The 16291-nt window shown below is 37.2% G+C and overlaps 1 protein-coding gene across 1 annotated transcript; it reads right to left on the bottom strand.

Moving 5' to 3' along the window:
- Positions 1-5267: 5267 nt before the first annotated feature.
- On the bottom strand, positions 5268-15860 carry LOC104576792 (uncharacterized). The gene is made up of 6 exons (XM_010224200.2): positions 15677-15860; positions 12550-12651; positions 9735-11529; positions 8342-8476; positions 8028-8208; positions 5268-5922 (listed from the first exon to the last, which is right to left on the bottom strand). The coding sequence occupies exons 1-6, from the start codon at positions 15820-15822 to the stop codon at positions 5669-5671; spliced, it is 2613 nt and encodes an 870-aa protein (XP_010222502.2). The 5' UTR covers positions 15823-15860; the 3' UTR covers positions 5268-5668.
- Positions 15861-16291: the final 431 nt, after the last annotated feature.

The following is a 16291-nucleotide window of genomic DNA, read 5'->3' as shown; positions in this document are numbered from 1 at the left end:
TTTGATTACAGTATTGCTAGTGAATTAAAACAATGACCCTTCAAACACTGTAACTGATAGAAGTGATTAGAAAAAAAGTGCTTTTTAAACAAATTATAAAGCAATCTTAACTAAAGGTAAATTCATAGATGTCTGATTTTTATATAACATTCTACAAAACAAAAAGTGCTGGTGATTGAGACAGGTAAACCACACAGAAAATAAATCAAGGTTTTTGCATGGTTAAGGCTGTATTTCTATCCATGCAAACCAGGGTAAAACAAGGTGCAAAATTCTCAGAAACCCATAGAGTTAATTGAGCCCAAGTGTTTGCAGTAGGTATATTCCTCAGCTTTGAAAGAAAACAAAATAATCCTTCAGAAGAAAGTAAAATAATCCTTCTAATTCCAAGTTGTCACTGTAGTGAGAAACCTTAGGAAAAACAGTTGGGAATATATCCTTCTGGAGTTTCTGGATATCAACTGTGCAGAGGTGAACTACTAAGCTCCTGTTATAAAGAAGCCAGTTGAAGTCAAAATCCATTAATGAATGGATTGAATGAAGCAGGATCACACTGAGCTCACCAGTTGCCTAACTGCAAATGCACCGACTTTAAAAAAAGAAAAAGAAAAAATAAAGCTGAGTGTTAGCTCCTCTCACATTCCCTATTCTTTTTTCCCCAATATAGAATCTTGAAGATTTTAAAAATAATCCTGAACTCACAGACTTTCCTTTATGACTCTATTTAAATATATATCATCTACGTAATACTGTAGATATAAAGTAGGATTTAAAACTTTGATTTTACAACTAGGATCATACACACTGCTGAAGGAACAAAGGTAAAGAACCAAAAAACCCACCCCAGCCCCTACTGCTTTGGGTTGCTCCAACCTGCAGCAATTTGACATCACAGCTCCTGAAGAGAGAATAAGATCAGCTTTCAGAGCAGATAAAGAAATACACTTCTCAGAAAATACATATAGGCTTAAGGTTTGCTTGTTGCATAATCTCCACAGCAATCAAAGAATTACAACTATAACCTAATATAAATTAGGTATTTGAGAACATCATGTTGAGCAAGGCTGAACACTCATTTTAGGAAGAACCTCAAAAAGAAAAACACTCAAACAATTCAGTGAAACTTGGAAATTTTCATGCTTTATGTCGTCGTATGGGACCTTTGATATTTCTACAACCTCTATTGCCTTTAGAAAAGAGGGATTTAAACCCTATTCCAGTCTTTTTCCTCCCAGGGCCAACAGTTGAGAAGCAAGAGCTGAAGAAGCTGCTCTAGAAGGACAACCACCCTCTAGCTGTTCCCAAACCATACTGCAACCACCTCAACTGGTGCATAGTTGAGAGCACAAAGTGCTTCCACCTGACCAACCCATTTCAGTTACTAGAGCATGACCAGAACAAGTCCACCCTACACCACTAGTCTCAGCACTTGAACCCTGGCAGCATCTCTGATCAGGAGAAAGAGGGGAGAAGAGAAAGACACTTGGACCCTCATGCTGACACCTTCCTGATCACTGGAGTCACAGCTGTTGAGAAGCCTATTCATGGCAAGTAGGGTTTCTTGAGGTTCCTCCTGCCTTCTTTATTTCTGCAAACAGCATGGGAGAAAGCCTGGAGAGCAGATCAGAGAGAATCCCAGGGAGCTGCACTCATGGTCACCCAGGAAAAGCACACAGGACTAAAGTTAGGAAGTCTTCTACAAAGTTCTGTAGCATCTTCTCACTTCTCGGAAAACGGAGAGAGGACATTCCTAGGCAAAGAGAGCTGAGACAGGTTTTTATTTCAACTACAATATAAGAGTAATTCATATCTCTGCTTGATTCTCAAATATCCCTAGCCTTCAGCAATAAACCTGGCCTTCCTTTTTTTTTTTTTTCCTCCCCTTGTCCCACTTTGTAGGACAGTGATGAGAGTGGGGATAACATGGACATTAGAGCACACCATGCCTCAAAGAGCAGACAACCACACATGCCAGCAACATGGAAGGCAAGAAGTAAACACAGCACATAGGCTGGGTAAGGCAATGAAGCCCAAAATACCACTAAGTACCTCAAAAGGACTCTCCCTTGTCTACTCTCCATCTACAAAGCACTTATTGTATCAAAGAGAAAAGAGACTGAGAGTAACGAGAGACCTAGTATGAAGACCAGAGCATCAGCTCCCAAGCTGTGAGGCAAATCACTTCCAAATGATGCATACTCGGGTACCCAGAAAAGATTAATAGCGAAGGTGAACACCAAAGAGCAGCATCCAGTTTAGGGGAAAAAAACAGCAGTGACTTAAAGACGCACTCAATCTTTAAGACTCACTTGTTCTTGGAAAGGCTCTACCACAAGCACCAGAAAGCCAGACAATCTCTCTATGGGCTACTCTGTGTCAGCCATAACTAAAACCAATTAATTTGAGTTTGCACAAATATCATCACAGTAATTTAGCAGTTATAGGGACTTTGGAGATGGAGAAGAAAGAGACACTGAACTGATCAGAAGAAGAAAAAAGAAAAGTTCTTACTTTGAAGCAGCCCCTCTGAGAAACAGTATGATAAAGTCACCAGAAGACTCCAGTTATTTTACACATATGGTTTCCAACCTATCATATACTGGACTTCCAGCTTGGCGTTCTGAAGCATTTAAGATTCAATCCTGACTTGGAAAGGGACTCAGAATGGAGCAACCTAGTGTCACTGCAGCCTCTACTAGCTCCACTATCTTCTTCACCTCATTCAAAAACCCCATAAACCAAAGCAGAGGAGGAAAAAAAAAAAAGAAAAGAAAAGAAAAAAAAGAAGAAAAGACAAGCAGGAAAACTCAAAATCCCCCCAAAAAATTCTCAAACCACCCTTCCTCTCTAGCTTAAGCGTAACAGTACCTCAACTTGGCTTCAACTGATCTCAGTGGAAAAGGAATGGAATTAGTCCCTTAAACAGAAACATTACACATAACCACACCAACAGCTCACTGCAATATCCCCAGAATTTGTGCTTTGGTGCCAAAGTAAACCCTCTTCACCTAAGAAATATTCTACGACTGTAAGAGAACAACTGCAACACTAGATACAAATTGGTTATTGCACAAAATACGGTGTTATTTCCCCTGAACTAAAAAGGGTACGTGATAAAGCAACAGATCTTAAGCAGCCTGAGAGGAATTTTGTTTTTATAGGTCTGACACTGCCCATAAGCACATGGACAGTGGGGACTCTCAGCAGCGATGGTGCTTTATGCTTGTTAAGGAGCCTGTAACTCCACAATCAAACACAGGGAACAAATATTTCTATCCCATGCTACTTGTTGGCTACAGCCAAACACGGCCACACTGCAAGCCTTCATAAATGTGTTTTTAGACTGCAATTAAGAGCCTGCAGTTTTTCCACTGGTTTTGAAAAATAAGAGTGTTAAAGGCACGTGAACCTATGGTGAGCCAGGGAAGATTGTAAAAATCATCAGCACAAACACTGCAATAAGGACCCGCGACAGCAGGTACATCTGCTGCTACAGAACAACCCGCCAGGACTCCAATGATTCTGATTCTGTAAACAGAAATACAAATCAAGACTCAAATGCTGATTTCCTATCAAAGAAAGCAATCAAAGCAGAAGTAGCCATTACCTCGAATACTGCAGACTCCATTATCTTTAAAACAGAGATTGTAATTAGTTCCACAAAAGCAAATTTAGCTTTCTTAAATTATTTTGTGCAAATGAATTGCATATACACACCAACACTCACACAGCACTAAAATAACTCTTCAGTACCCACGTTTCTTTAGGCTAAGGCTGAATATATTCATTTAAGTTGAATTCACTTTTCTTTAGGAAAAAGAAAGGATCTTGTTGTACTAAGATTCTGATTTCTAGCAATTCCCATTCGTAAACTTTATCCAGAGGATTAAGATGAGGCTTCTGTAACTTTTGTCCATGAAGCTATGCAGTTACGGCCCCATTACACTCAGTGACAGCACTACTGAAAATACATTTTTCTCAAAACATCAGACTCAAAACTACAGAACTCCTCTTGGAACATTTTGCAAGTACACAGATATATATATATATGGAAACAATTATATATTTATCCACAAAATGTCATAGTCAACATCAAACATTATGTAACGCAGATAAATCATCATTTTTGGCTTTCAAAAACATTCCTCGTATCCCCACTTAATTTGTTTTTTAAAATAAGAACTACTCTCCAAAGCCATTCAGGAATACACTAATACCTAAGGAACCTTAGTTGGTTATTAGCACGTGTTAAAAGATAATCTAACATTAAGACACGGTTGTCAAAGCATTAAGTGCAAGTACCCTAAGAACAAAACTCGATTAACTCATTCTTTTCTAATTCTCACCCTGAACATTCACACCGATGCATAATACCTCTGATTGTCTAAGCCACAGAATGGAGACTAATTAACAGCAATTAAATATATGAAATCCTCTCATGCTAAAATTAATCAGTTACACAGCTTTGGTAACCTAGTGTATAGTTAGCTTTGTGTAAATATTTTGCAAACATCCTTTCCACCCCCCCCAAATCCCTATATACCATGTGTATATTTATATAATAATATACATATTTCCTGAGTAAATCGTTAAATCTGGTTATTTGGAAGGTTTGGCAACCGATCAACTGTAGATTACTAAAATAGAATTTTAAATAAACATTCAATAAACACATTAAAATAAATATGGAATGTTTTTTGAAAATTATAGTACCATTAACTTATTATATTAATAACCATTTTTAAATGCATACTAAGTTACATAATTACTGTTTTTAACCCACTGAGGAATCACTAAATCTAATTTCTAATCCTGAGTGACAATTTTATATCATCTGCTAATGTGTACTTCAACACAGTACTTACTGAAAACGTACAAACTCCTTAGTTTTTTTTTTTTTTTTTTTTTTAAACATAGAACATTGTGTTACACAGATTATGCTATAGGAAGTCTTGGTTTACATTAGTTTAGCTGGAAAAGGAGTTGGCAGCACAACTGCTGAAGCATTTCACACAACCACCAATTAAACACTGATTATTCTCCTCAGACTGTTAGTGATTACCTGAATGATCAGACTCCCTGTCACAAAATCAGCACAGAAGAGTGAATTAGTGTGAGTACTGAGTGGCAGGATGCAAGCTATCCAGCGATCACTTTGGCACTACAGAATGGTGCAAAAACAACCAAGAAAACCTCCAACCAAACCAAAACATCCTGAACAACTATGAAAACCTTGCGAATGGATCCCTCTATTTTTTTTTAAGCTATGATAAATTGTATAATTAACAAAGAAAGGAGCATTAAGTTCTGCCACTCACTGGTTTCTCAGGGCATGGCTTCAGTCACAGCTGATACGCAGCTCTGGATAAGCAGACAAGGAAATGCTCAGCTACTGATTAGTTCCTCTTATTAATAAAAATCTTATATAGCAGACATTGCAATACCAGCAATATCAAAATTGCATTAACACTATTACAAGACGTGTGTCTCAACACCAGAGTCACAGTAATAGAATTGCAGCACGGATCAGTTACATTAACCCTTTTTGCTTTTTGATAACCTCTCATAAAATTTCCACAGCACTATGTAAGCCACATCCCCCTTCCCTCCTTACTCAGCCTTCTGCTTCCCTTTTGTTATTATTACTACTTTTTTTTTTTTTGCACTATTATTCCAGAATTCTCATCGATTCCTCAGGTTTTTCTTCTTGGCTTCCTTTGCTTTCGTGCTCCCTGTTGCTTTTTTCTTCTGTGCTTGTGTTTGCAGGACAAAGCTCTTGCAGTGCCCTTTCAACCTCCTGTTTTTCTGGGCTGCTTAAGGAGCTTTTTGGTAAAGTCATCTGTAACGCACACCATAAAGCAGTACGAGCCTTGCGGGTGGAAGCAGCCAGCTCCCTTATGGCAGCTGCCAGAGCCAGAACATCTATAACAGAAACAACCAAAAGGACACATTAAGACTCGTACAGGAAAGTGACTGTTAATATTAATGCATTCAAAGTATTCTGAATTTATTCAAAGATCATCACTCATGTGCAAGATTTGCTCAAGAAAGAGTTGACACTGTACCCTGGCACTGGTTAAAATCCAGTCCCTATCAAAGCCATAGCAGCACACCTTCTCACTAATAATCCTGCACACTGAACAAGGATGCTCACTTTCCAGCAGAGGAAGGAGCCCAGCACAAGCATTAATGATTCCTAACTACCTATTTTTGTAAGTAGAGTCTGCAGAAAAGTTAATTAGTAAAACTCCTAGGCTGATTGCAGCGAGATGAGCTTGGTGCAACCATTCCCTCCTCCTTCCACGGCCTTTGCCTTTCAGTGTCTCTGATGACCTGCCTGGCCTTCCAGCAAGAAAAGGTTCACACTGATGTTTCCATGTGTGTTCACTGACAGTGGCAAATAACAAAACAAAACAAAAAAAGTTTTTCCCTGTGGAAAATAGTTACTGGGAGCTTCTCCATGCGATTTAGATTGTGCTTAGACATCCAAAGGAAGCCCAGCTCTTCTTCAGAGACATAACCTCAGGAGAAATGTCACCCTTGCCCTAAGAGACTACTTGCAGTATTTCTACTTACAGGAACCTTACAGGAGGGTTCCGATAACCATTCCAAGCATCTTCACTGTACAGTTAAAATGGGTTCATCAAAAACACGGTTTGTGGGACGTTTCTTTCACTAAGATGACGACTTAATTACTTCTTGGCCTATAGCTGGGCTAATTAGGGTTAATGCAAGAAGGTTATTTGGCTAAAGAACTATTACTTTTAAGTATATAACATAAGTAAGAAGGTGCTTGTCATCTAAATTGGGAAAGCAAAATATTTTGACTTTATAAAAAGTGGTATATGATATTTTATGATATATGATTTATGATATTTTTATACAATTTATGTTTACCTCCTTGCAAGAAAAATCCTACTACATTCCTTCAAGTCAAGAGCACTACACAGTATCAGCCTCACTGCAGCAACAGGAGGGCAAGGACAGGAAGGCAAGGATCCAAAACAAGAAAAGAGACGAAAAAGAGCTTGTTCCTTTCTGGAAACATTTCTGTAAGCATTAAGTCTAGCCTAATGAAAATGACTATGTTCTTAATCTCCAAAACTCTTCATTATATGGAAAGGCAGCAACCACTTACCCTACACTGGCAGAACAGAATGCAACTTGTCTTAGCTTTGCATTAGTTTTGATGAATCAATAAGAGATGAAAATACGTGGAAGACTATTAAGCTGTTACAAATTAAGCAGGTATCTTTCCATTTAATGTAACTTCATAGAATTTTGTCCAACTTAATTTTGTCCAACTTCTAAAGAAATGAATGGGCAAAACATGATTTCTTCACCTTTGTATTGCCTGGCTCTTTTCTAGGACTCATTTTCCAATAATTATTTAAAATATATAATGAGCTATAATTTGATGTTTTCATAATAAAAAAGCAGATTTGTGGTAAATATTTAATCTTTTTACAGTTGTGCTAAGTTAAAAAACACACATATTACATGAACGGTACACAAAAAAGGCTCTTCAGAAGTCTGTACTTGTGCTGCACATCATTCTTGCGATATGCCAACACGAGCTGGAAGTCACAAAATCTATTTCTGATTTTTTTTAATTTGGATAAGCAGACACACAGCACAGATTCATACAGCACCAAGCATGTCTTTCACATTGTAAGCTATAGAGAAGTGAAACACCAGCCAATTATAACTAATAAAGAAACTAAATTTGTTTTAAAATGAGTATATTTTGACTTGAGAGAAATACTCATGGTTATATAAAAACCTTTCTTAAAAAAAAGTTTATTTTTTAGTCAAGAGAAGAAAGTTTAAGTGGTTAAGCTAGTAAGAGAGAAACAGGAAAAAAAATGTGAGACCTTTAACTCTTAAAAAGTTTGACTCCCACTTTAACAAGTTTAGATATCTAACTTGTTTGCTGATGAAGGGGTTTGCTACACATTTCAAATTGTGCATTTTTACAGTTGCCGTTTGTATTGATATTCAGAGCTGAAAGAACAGCAGACTTTTACCTTTTTCATTGCTGTAACGTGGTACTCCTTGTCTCTGTGGATTAGCAGCATTAACAATCTCATCCTTACGCCTCGCTTGTGTGACATGAATGGCCTCCAAATGATGTTCCAAAGTAGCAGATATGTTCCCGTGCACCGGGGTGCCACGAAGCCTTTCCATTTTTCCTATTAAGGTCAATACCTACCAGACACACCAAAAAACACACCAAAAAATCACTAGGTGCATGATAACCTTCCATAAAAATATATATATATATATATGTAATCACCTGGTATTACAAATCAAAGACAATAAATATTTCAAGATAACTTACTCTGGCTTGCTCTCGTAACTGGTCCACAATCAAGCGATCCACTCGGGATGGGTTGGCAGGGAGTCGGGACACAGGAGTGTTATTGGAGCTGGACACACGCTTTCCTGGGAAGTTTCTTGCAAGGTCAGCCTCAGTCTGAAGAGAAAATAGATGACTCTTAAATCTGAGAAATTAGTACTATATTACAGGCTACAATTTGGGGTGAGGGCTTCAAATACACGAGGCGGGGGCTTGCTAGATTTTCTTCTAACTGTACTTACAAAAAAAAGTCCCCAAACACCTCTATCCAGATGTACAGCCAGCTGCTGTAAGAACATGAAGAATTCCCTAATTCAGTTGTACCTCACAGCAAGATGTTCAAAAGCTAACATTTAGAACCAAAGTGCACAACTATATATTTAAGTATTTTAATCAAGTCTTGGACACTGACACAGGCAAGAAATTCTTGTGTTGTATTCCATGAATACCTCTCACTGCATCTCTTGAATATCTCTTATCATGACTATAAACACGAGAAACTATTGACCATACTAGCATAAGTTGTTTCTCAAGTGCATCAGCATTAAATCCATTTTAAATGCTAGTATCAGTTCTGAAAAATTCATACTTAATATAGCTGAGCTACTAAGAAAAGAGCTGGCTAAACCACTATACAATGCAGACAGTGACTAAGCACAGCTAAACCTCTTTTTGGACAGAAACCTCTTATACTTGTTACATAAAACTAATAGTGGTTTTCTATCTTGCTCTGCCTTTCCACCTTCCGTGCCCAGTGGAGAAGTGCAGGGCTCTGGCATTTGTACTGGGAAAACAGAACAAACTAGAGCAAACAAAGGTTAAACAGATACTGGCAAATAAAAAAGCATTTTTCATATAGAAATTGCACTTTGAAAGTATGACCTAAAGGCATCAATAAGGAAGAAGAGAGGCAATTTTTATATTCTATTTAGATCTCCAAAAGGTTAATAACAAGGTCTCAGCGTAAAGTGCTGATGCTGAAAGGAGAAGTTGCTCTTCAGAGAGCCAGTTTGGTCAGACACAAGACAAGGAGCTTCCCCACCACGGTGAGACAGAGAAGCGTTCAGACAGTGTAAAACAGGACTGTGAATCACGACGAAAGAAATGCTGCTAGCAGCGCTACCCCTCTGGAAAGACATCAGAAACTGAATCCCAAAGTCACATTCATGACTTAAAAGCAGTTGTACCAAACAATCCATATGTTGTCTTCAAAACGGATTCTTTAAACATTTTAAACTCATTTAACACAGTAGAAATTTTTGCTTCTCGAAAAGAAGCGACAGACCAGAACACCCATTTTCTATAGCTGCTTTTTGCAATCATGACCTTAGATTAAAAGAAACAACCAAAACAAAAACTGTGAGTGATGTTTTACCTTTTTTCTTTCTTTCTCCAAAGCTCTCCACTGCTCGTAACACTCCTCCAGTCGAGTATGAAGCTCATTAGCAGGTCCACTGCGATTTCTTGGAGGTCTATATTTGTTAAATGGTGTTGGAAAGGCAAAGTATGGTGCAGTTATTTCCCCACAAAAGAGATCACTGATGAAGGGATTCAACTGGTTAAAATCATCATAGTGAAAAAGGTCAACCAGGTCCGAGAATGGAAACGGAGAAGGAGGAAAATTGAAATTATTTGCTGAGGAAAACAGATGGTGATTAAATGGAGGAAAGTTGGGATTTTGCTTAAAATCAGACATTAATGGGAAAGGAGGAAGAAAAGAAGGACCGATGAAATCTGACACGCTGTCACCATTCTGCTCTTGCTTTTTTTGAAACATGCTGAAGGGCTGGCGATTTGGAGCTGTATACCCAAAATGAGGGATCCAGTTCCTTCTGCTTCTTCTATCATCTTTATTACTATTCTCCTGGGTTGGCTTTTTCTGAAATCTAGGGTACTTTTCACAGTCTTCACTAACAGAGTTCTGCTGCCTTAACCAGCCAGAGGAAAAATTAACAGGAAATTTACGGTATTGTCCCTCCTTATTAGTCAAGGAATTGTGGTGTGAGCGTCCAAGGGCCTTCATTTGTGTCTGGTTTTCTGCGATGAAATTAGAAACACCCAAATTATTAGAAACACCATTGGATGCCTGTAGCCTTCCATCTTTCCTTGCAGAAAGGGCAGGTGAGATCTGTGAGTAATAAGAGGGCTGTGTTATAGACTGATGCGTGGGGGAGCCACCAGACATGGTTGAAACCCCTGAAGATGACTGGGGGCTTGTTAGGACGTGTTTTCCACAAGTGATATCTGATGCAGCTGTGGGACATGACATTTTCCCATCCAGCCATGGATGTCCGTGGAATGATGAGTAGCTCCCATTTTGTACAGCGCTTTTTACAGATGAATCATATTCAGAAATTTTATGCAATAATTCTTTAGGATTAATACGGATCTTACATTCATTATTATTAAAAGCATCCCCCAAAGTAAAGACATTATGACCATTTTGCATATGGGTTTCCTGTGGTTTTCCGTTTGCGCCTCCAGAAAAATGATTTTCTTTAGGTGGCTGATTGAAAAAATACAGAGATGACTGTGATTTATGAGCAGCTGTAAAGTTTTCATATCTCCTAGAAATCAAGTGGTTGTCCTGTGATACTTGGTCCCAAGAGTCATCAACAGGTTGGTTAGACAGCTCGGGGGAATACTTTGCTTGTTCTTGTGTATCATTTTTCACAATTTTGCCTCTGGATCTTTCAGTTTTCCAAAATTCTTTCTGAAAGATAGTGCCCTCTTTAATCCTGTTTTGAGAAAAGGTGCTAAAATTGGAATTGACTTTTTCACAGTCTCTGTTTAACCCCATGTCATAATTACACACGTGCTGGTTATAGTCCACATTCTGCAGTGAAAACCCTTCTTGCTGAAATACAGTATTATTTTGGAAAGAGGAATTTTCAGGGTAGATGTTCCTCAAGAAATTAATATTATCAGGCTGAGTGTAAGAGTCAGAGGGAGAAAGCCAAGACTCTATGAGATGAAGATCTTCAAATCCTCTGTGTAACATCTCCACATCATGTGGCTTCTGCAAATGGTCCTGATAGTTGCTCTGCGTGCCAATCACGTTTGAAAAATCCTTACTTTCAACAGAGTGCTTAGATGAAAACCCTGAGAATTCACCACTGTTTCCAAGATCGGGTGCCCACACAGGTGGAAATAATCTCGAGAGAGAATTCCTGGAATAAAATTAGATACACCTTCAGGAATCACTGAACACATTTCTTACACCGCAGCAGCTCATATTTCAGGGTTATTTTCCCCCCTCCTAGGTGTTTAAGCATCTTATATATTTTTGGATTAACATATATTGATCTATTGCAAAATTTTAAGGGAAAACAAACTGCTGCAATGAATAAATGCTCTAATAGAGTAACTAAAAATCTCACTAATATTAATCATTTTGTCTACTAAGATCTTAAACTTTCTTATACTTTCACGTGCAAAAGAAAGATGTAGTGTACTAGAATGTATTTGCATAGTCTCCCTTATCACATTTCAGCAGTGTTGCATAGATTGAAATTAGGAAGGCAGAACACAAGCCAATTGATCTTACATTATATAAAGCATGTGAAGCAACCTCACCCTTGGCTCGATCATGTTTAGAGGCTAAAGAGGTAGGAGGCAGACACATTAACCCTTATTAATAGTTTAGTTTGGATCATGCTCTTAAGTTTTATTTTTAGGATATATATTTTATTTCCATGCTTAATAAACTTACGAAAAAGGCAGCTAAAATATTACAAGCAAAACTCTGTGTGGGGCAAAATCATAACCTACAAGCTGTTATACAGGACTCTGTTGTACCCAAGGTGATAATTCCTACAGCAATCAAGCAGTGTCAGTTCCAGGACTGTTTATAATATTTCTATACAAAACTGCAGAGTTGATTTGTATTCATTAAGGATTCTAAGTTCAATTCTACTCATAATTAACTCTCCATCGTTTATTTTAAAGGGAACTTTCTCAAATGCTGTAGACTGATGAAATACTATACTGCTAGTGAAATACTATACTATAGTGCTAGTTAAAGAAAAACTTCACCATTTTAAAGGATTTTAACTTAATTTTAACTTTAAATTTCACCCTTTGTCACTCAATTCCAAGAAGTCATGCAGAATGCATATCATACATTAGCAACAAAAAGATATAGTAAGAGAAGTGATAAGCACATATGAGAACTTTAAGAATAAGCTTACCAATCTGTAACTGGTTCTGGCTTGTTTGGTTCCTCTAAAATACTTGTCACCAATCCAAACATATCAGGGCCATTGCCAGAATATGAGAGATTTATCTGTGCCCTGAAAAAAATAAAACATCTAGATAAGAGTTTACAAAACAGACAGAAATAGTGTAGCATGAATTTAGCTTTCATTTATTATACAAGTATCTGTTACAAATGTTCTGCATTTAAGGTACTTGCACTACCCATTCACTGAGAGTTCTTCCTGCAACGTTTATTTTATAGCCTAAAACAGGTGGAAGAATTTTATCATTTCCTATTTTCTTACCTTCTTGCTTCACTGGAGAGGTCTCTAGCTACTCTATGAAGAGGTGCTATGAAAAAAATCTTCTCTAAATCTTAAAGACTGATTTATTCCATTTTGATACTGAAGATTAAAATAATCTTTAAAAAAGTTATCTTATTTAAATATACTTAAATGATATTAAGATTAATTGAATCAATTTCATCTGCTTTTTTTCAAAAGCAATTGGTCACGACTGCATTAAATATTCCAGATAAACTCTGAAGACATTCAACCACTGCTTTTCTTATGCAACCCCAACTTTTGTCTTTTATTTCAGTTTTAAGATGTGATATTTATGGAATTGTTTACAAATAAATGTAGAACTGGTACTAGACAATTAGATCCTCTGCTGTTTCTGAGACAGAGCTCTCTTTTTATGAGCAAGCCCTACATTTATTTTGGTTGTGTGTGCGCGCATGTGCAACCAGCTGGAGATTTTAAGTGGAAGTTACACACAGAAGATCATCACTGAGAAAGTAACCAGAGTCAATTGACAAAGTAGTATGAGAAAAATAAAATGCAAAAAAAAATTGCTGACCATTTTAGAACTGTGGACAGGGCAGTAGCAGGAAGCTGGATGCAATGCAGACTTAAACCTTGCTAAGAAGGCTAAGAGAAGCCACCCCCCCAGCGAAACCTTTTTCTCCAGGCAAGCAGCAGCTCCAACACAGGGCTAGAAACACCCCCTTGTGTCTCATTCAAGTACTTTTCACTACCAGCAATATGAAAAGTCTTGGCACTGTAACATATCAAGGAATATTTTATAATTCTAAAAATCCCAGTGAAGTAATCCTGGTGACTAAATGAGAATTTATGAAAAATGAGAATTATGAAAATTTATGAAATCAATGAGAATTAAAAGGAGAAAAGCTAGAACAAAGTAACACTTTCCTACATGTAACACAGTTAGACAGCAAACAATACTATGAGGGGAAAAAACAGCAACGTCAATACTGCACGCCTGCATTCTCAGTGTGAGCATACACATGGGTTACCATTACATATTTGTTTAGCTCTCAATCACTTTTATACAGCTACTCTGTATCTACTATCTTACAATAACCTAGGGGCTGCTTTTAGGAAGAGACTATTTTATTAGCAGCTTGTCATTCTAAGATTAAGCTTAGCACTTAACAGTTTCTAAGCTTAGCACTTAACAGCTACTAATAGCAAAAAAATATTCAAAAGAATTCTTCCCTTTCAACTCTTATGAACCAGTGGACTTCCTTTTCTCAGCACCCTAAACTTCCTGTCTTATTAGGTAACCAATAAAAAACAGTTTGACATTAGAAATGACCTAGAAATAATGTAATGACGTAGTAAAGTCAATGTAGGTATCAAGTGTCAAGAACTACTGTGGCAGTCGGCATCAATCAATGCAATCAATTCTCTCAAGTAAGAGAATGTTTTTACTTGCCAGTAAGATTAATATCTTAAGTAGGAAAAAAAAAAAAAAAAAAAAAAAAAAAAAGCAAGCAGGATGCCTAACACTAAATTGTTTACACATTTCTAAAGCTGGAAGAGTTTTAACATTATTTCAATTCCTGTACATAAACCTTACAATGATCAATATCAGAGTGAGAACGCCCAATCACTTTATTTATTCTGTACTAACATGCAAACTTTCAAACCTCTGTCCAGCTTTGTTGCCCTTCCCTACACCTTGTATAATTTCATTATATTATTAAGATCGGATGATCAGAAATAGTTGCAACATTCAAGACTTTCTGGAGTGTAACAGAAGTGTTCTGGTTTGGTCTTAACTTTGTTGACAAATCTCGAGAATATATTTGCTTTTCTGGCAAATACTAAACCCTGAAGTGATCTCTCCAAAGGTCTATCATGGAGGACTCCATGAGAAGGCCAAGGCAAGGCTGAAAGGAAAAAATAACCTGAGTCTTAAGGCTGGGAATCCAGGTAAAATGAAAACATAAGCCAATTATGATTTAAAGAGAACAGCCAAAGTGATCCTTCTTTCTATATGGAACATTCCAAAGTTCTAGTTACAGGGAAAATATATATATATTTTTTTTACCTCAGAAAAAAAATGTTCTCCACAAATAAAGATAATATCCCCCCCAAAAAGGGTTGTTTACTGGACTACATAAATCACTTAGAGAACTAGCTATTTTTAGTTCACAAACAACTTCACTTACATACTTGTAATGCACGATTCAAGTAACAAGGGCCCTTTGAATTCTTTAAGCTTTTGAAAACATGAAGCTTCTTCTCCTACTTGAGAGCATTATGTCAAGAGCATTATGTCGAGGGCTGGATATTATACAAACCTGATGCACTTTCAAGAGTAGCTGTATACATATTTATGCTCTTAGTAGCAAATAGCTACCCACTCACATCTGCCCCGTGTCTAACACACTGTATTACTGATGTTCCAGGAAATACTCAGTGTCACCAAGCAGGATCCAGAAGTTCTATAGTACTGAGGGGTGGGAGGTAGGGAAGAAGGGAGGTCCTTTTAAAGCAGTGTCCAACTACATATGACTAGTTCCCATTTCATTCCCTAAAAATAACATTCTTATCCGATTTTAATTCTACATATGTACGTATATACACATTTTTCAGTTTTATACATATATCTAAACAAACCTACACATACTTCTTATTTTATAGAAGCGCCATTATAAATTATTTTTATTGTATAATGCTCATTGAGTTTCCAGCAAAGTAATTAATGCATAACTTCCTCCTGAAGAGACTTGGAATCCCACTTGTGCTGCGCAGTAATAATTTCAGTTTTCTAAAATATCCCCTAAGATTACGGCAAGAAAGTTCATACCTTTTTTTTGTGCAGTCTTGAAAGGAAGTTTTTGTGCTGATATCGTCTCCACATGCAGCCCAGTCACTATACAGACGTGAAGATTCCACAGGAGGTGGAGTGTTAGTAATCGTTCCTAATAACGGGGAGAATAATTGAGTGTCCATTTTCTGCTCCTTGCTATCTACCTATGTTGAAAAAAGGGAAGAAAAATTAAATGTTAGATTTTATGTAAATAAGCAGTAAAGTCAATGTACAACCTTCCTCTTATATCTTGATCTAAATGATTCCTCGTGAAAATGAAATGTATACCAATTAAGTGGATATTACACAGGATACAACCTAAAACTTACTCTCTTCTTTGGTCTTGGAAATTTATTGATATACTGAAAAGTCACTATGAAAACATAGAAATTATTTCACAGTATAGTTATTTGTGTCTCAAATTCACAAGCTTAGACTCTTCCAGCCTGTATTACCAAAATGCAGGCACACGGATCTCTTTGGAGAAAACAGAGGAGGACAATTACTCCTGCTCCATTGCTGAATACAGCAAATATCCCAGCAAAGAGCTCAATGTAAGCAGGGAGGAACATTTATTTGCAAATTCTAGAGAGTAAAATCCACTTAAGCAAA

This window comes from Tinamus guttatus, unplaced genomic scaffold (genome assembly GCF_059628265.1).
Source record: "Tinamus guttatus ecotype Peru unplaced genomic scaffold, ASM5962826v1 Tinamus_guttatus_pri_ptg000599l, whole genome shotgun sequence".
Lineage (NCBI taxonomy): Eukaryota > Metazoa > Chordata > Aves > Tinamiformes > Tinamidae > Tinamus > Tinamus guttatus.
The sequence above is the reverse complement of the archived record's forward strand: the minus strand, read 5'-3'. Positions and strand labels throughout refer to the sequence as shown.

What these genes read in the sequence shown, in the direction of transcription:
- LOC104576792 (XM_010224200.2), bottom strand. Translation starts at nt 15,822, where the DNA reads ATGGACACTCAATTATTCTCCCCGTTATTAGGAACGATTACTAACACT. An exon ending in CAAGACTGCACAAAAAAAAG is followed by an intron (nt 12,652 to 15,676) that starts GTATGAACTTTC and finishes TATTTTTTTCAG; the next exon opens with GGCACAGATAAATCTCTCAT. An exon ending in AGTTACGAGAGCAAGCCAGA is followed by an intron (nt 8,209 to 8,341) that starts GTAAGTTATCTT and finishes TGTGTCTGGTAG; the next exon opens with GTATTGACCTTAATAGGAAA.